Raw genomic sequence first — 3,160 nt, 5'->3', positions numbered from 1 at the left:
CTATGTACTTGCAGGGATGGACATTCGCAGTCTTCAGTTACCGAATGCGGGAATTGTTTAATGGCTTCCCTGACGCCGATACAGGCGGTCTCAGTCTGTCGCATTCCTAGTAACATGTCATGTGTCCCTATTGGCACACAAGCAAGGCAGGGTCGAGACCCGATTCCGGGCCATTGAGGGCGCACTGCTATTTTCAATTCTAAGACTAAATTTGGGTCAGCGCAAGATGTACATGACGAGAATCATATAAGCTTCATAGACAAAGTAACAATACTTTATACGCCAGATACCAAAACCACCTCAACTACAACCCTCGTAGTCATTTGGTCACTCCTGCGATTTGACATGTCTATGCAGGCGGAAACGAAACGAGACACTGTCTGGCCTGGAAGCAGCTCCAGCTCGTCTATTAATTATGCGACAAAATGCCAGAATTTGTCCGTCTCACGTAAATTTGGGTGGGGGAGACATCGTGCGACATGCGAATGCCAAGCTCGTTAGGTTCTAGGAAAACGACGGATTACTTCGGCTAAACTATTGATACATGATTACTCAGTAAATCTTTGTTCAGAACGCTTAGAACACTAAAATATACTGTGCGCTTGAGAGACCCTCCTTGGTGAGGGGAATCGGTGGCAACTCGTTCTGTGACAGAATACGCCTTACCATTCTACCTGACTATTATCGACATTGAAAGAAGTCTAAACTTACCGTCATCATGTCCGCTAACAATGCTCTGACACCCCGTGTATTCCTTTTTCGCCATGGTTAGTCCATTATCTGGTTGTATAATAAACTACTCGTTGACGATGAGTGCCTGGTAGGAGAAACCGAATGGGCCAAATTGGGCCGTTTCACCAGCACTACTGATATCGCCTTGAACCCAACTGGCTCTGCTCAAGTTTCCGGGATGGCTATGATGCTCGTGGGACCGGGAAAACTCCTCGACCCGTGTCGCCTTGAGCGCATCTTTGTCAGTCCAAGGAGAAGAACCAAACAGACCTTTGAGTTATTGCTGGGACCTAAATCAGATTTCGCCGAAGGAAAATATACCTACACCGAGGACATCACGGAGTGGGATTATGGCGATTATGAAGGGCTTAAGGACCACGAAATCAGAATCCTCAGGCAAGAGAGGGGTCACGACAAAGAAAAGAAGTGGGATATCTGGACAGATGGATGTGAGGGTGGAGAGTATGTTAAGCACTACTCTAGATGATGACCTGCTTCTCATTCTATAAAGATCGAGACACCAAGTTGAGGAACGGCTGGACAGGATTATCGTACAAATCAAAGAGATTCAGCAGCCTCATATGCATGGGGAGAAACCTGCTGATGTCCTTGTTGTATGTTCTCACGCCATCATTCCACCATCTGTTCAGTATGCCTGGATTCGTCCATTGCGACTAACAAATGATCACTACAGGTTGCACATGGCCTCATCCTTCGCTGTTTTACGAAGCGGTGGATCGGCTTATCGATTATTAATCCGCTGCCCATCATGCTCGAACCTGGGGCGATCTCTGTTTTGAGGTACGTCTATTAATTAGACTTTTGGTGTCATGGTGTTAACGGTAATCCACTACTTATTTATAGTTACAAAAATAATAACGTTAATGAGCCGGCCTTGCACGTCGGCCTAGCGTTTCCGTTTGAAGGAGATGCAATACCAGCGGGGCATATGGAAAAGATTCCAGCTCTAGATTAAACACCGTGCTGCGTGTCTGCATAGATCTAAGGATGGGGCCGTTATGATGATAGTCTCACGAGACCACTTCTCTGTCTATCAGGGTGCTCAAGAAAACATGCGAATTGGTATGTACATGTTGAACCAAAGTCGACCTCCTTGGATATACTGCATTACCTATGGAATGGAATACAGTATATAGATTAAGTGAGGATAGTAGCTGTTGTAATTACAATGAGCCCTGTGTCACTCATTATAGCAATCTCATCACCAATCTTTAAATGCCGTAGGCCTGCCTGCATGTCGCGATCGGGAGTCATAGTCCGATGTGAGCCTGGTCGCTATCGAACTTGGCCAAAAGCTTTGCTTAGGCATCTGTAGCATTGGCTTTGGCAGCGAGCCCACGTCCTGCTCTGCATGAATAAAGCTGCCCGTGTCGCTTTGTCGCACACCCGCCAGTATGCTGCGTGCGCCCTGTGAGAGGTGGTGGGGAGGACCCTCTCTGCCACATTAATTCCGGGAACACCACAACTGAAGCGAATTCAGCCGCAATTCCAAGCCACCACATCAATGATAAAACATTCTTAGTAGATAGAATTGTGGATAAAGAGCACTTCCACTAATTTTAAAGTTATTAGATATCACTTCTTCATAATCTGGTTGAGTATCCGCTGTTATCGTTGCTACCCTCCATGCCGCTTATGCTACCGGAAAAAACGTGTCGGTCAAGTCCTAGCAACGCTGCTACGCTTTAGCATTTCTTTACTGTTAGAAATCGAAGGAAGATTCATTGCGTATAGTTGGGCCCACTTGATTCTCTTGGCCGGTTTTTTTCCATCGTTTAAGAAAGAAATAGATGGATAAGACTTCGAATTTTAATCCGATCTATTACGTGAGCGGCAAAAAACCGGCCAGGAGTACCGTTATGTGGCATCCGCAGGGGCGGACTTGCCATTGTAGTGCCTCATGAACCTATACTAGTCCAAGCACACTAGCCCGGGGTAGAACCGCTCTTGGCAACATCCTGCTGCCTAGAGCGGCTTTGAGGAGCTCACATTGCGCCGCAGCTTCTCCTTCTCCTCCTTTAGTCAAATCATGCCTACAACACAACCATCTTTCCATGCTGTTGCGCGGCAGCAATGGCCTGTAAGTGCTACCTTATGCAACTACCAATACAGATTCTTACGACGGACTCAGGCTCTATATGCAAAACTCGCCTTATTTTATGAAATAATATTCACTTCTTCTGATTTACACGATCGCCTTAATATCCTTGAGCAGAAAGTCATGGTAGACCCGCAAGCTCTGTCGATTGAGACATTATTGGGTCAATTAGAGGTATTATCTACATCATCATCATCATCATCATCATCATCATCACCAGCACCAGCACCAGCACCAGCACCAGCACCAGCACCAGCACCAGCACCAGCACCAGCACCAGCACCAGCACCAGCACCAGCACCAGCACCA

The 3,160-nt window shown here is 46.7% G+C and overlaps 1 protein-coding gene across 1 annotated transcript; it reads left to right on the top strand.

Annotated features, from left to right (window-relative positions):
* The first annotated feature begins 684 nt into the window (after positions 1–684).
* On the top strand, positions 685–1,966 carry EJ05DRAFT_515613 (putative phosphoglycerate mutase). Its single transcript, XM_033748616.1, has 5 exons — positions 685–767; positions 825–1,194; positions 1,244–1,346; positions 1,427–1,533; positions 1,597–1,966. The coding sequence occupies exons 1-5, from the start codon at positions 719–721 to the stop codon at positions 1,706–1,708; spliced, it is 741 nt and encodes a 246-aa protein (XP_033594951.1). The 5' UTR covers positions 685–718; the 3' UTR covers positions 1,709–1,966.
* Positions 1,967–3,160: the final 1,194 nt, after the last annotated feature.

This window comes from Pseudovirgaria hyperparasitica (genome assembly GCF_010093815.1).
Source record: "Pseudovirgaria hyperparasitica strain CBS 121739 unplaced genomic scaffold EJ05scaffold_51, whole genome shotgun sequence".
In the NCBI taxonomy this organism is placed as follows: domain Eukaryota; kingdom Fungi; phylum Ascomycota; class Dothideomycetes; order Acrospermales; family Acrospermaceae; genus Pseudovirgaria; species Pseudovirgaria hyperparasitica.
Note: the sequence above shows the minus strand (reverse complement) of the source record. Positions and strands in the feature narration are given on the sequence as shown.

Excerpts from the sequence above, each read along its gene's own strand:
- EJ05DRAFT_515613 (XM_033748616.1), top strand. The coding sequence starts at position 719 with ATGTCCGCTAACAATGCTCTGACACCCCGTGTATTCCTTTTTCGCCAT. Across the intron at positions 1,195-1,243 it reads GATGGATGTGAGGGTGGAGA|ATCGAGACACCAAGTTGAGG; the intron begins GTATGTTAAGCA and ends CATTCTATAAAG. Across the intron at positions 1,347-1,426 it reads AACCTGCTGATGTCCTTGTT|GTTGCACATGGCCTCATCCT; the intron begins GTATGTTCTCAC and ends TGATCACTACAG.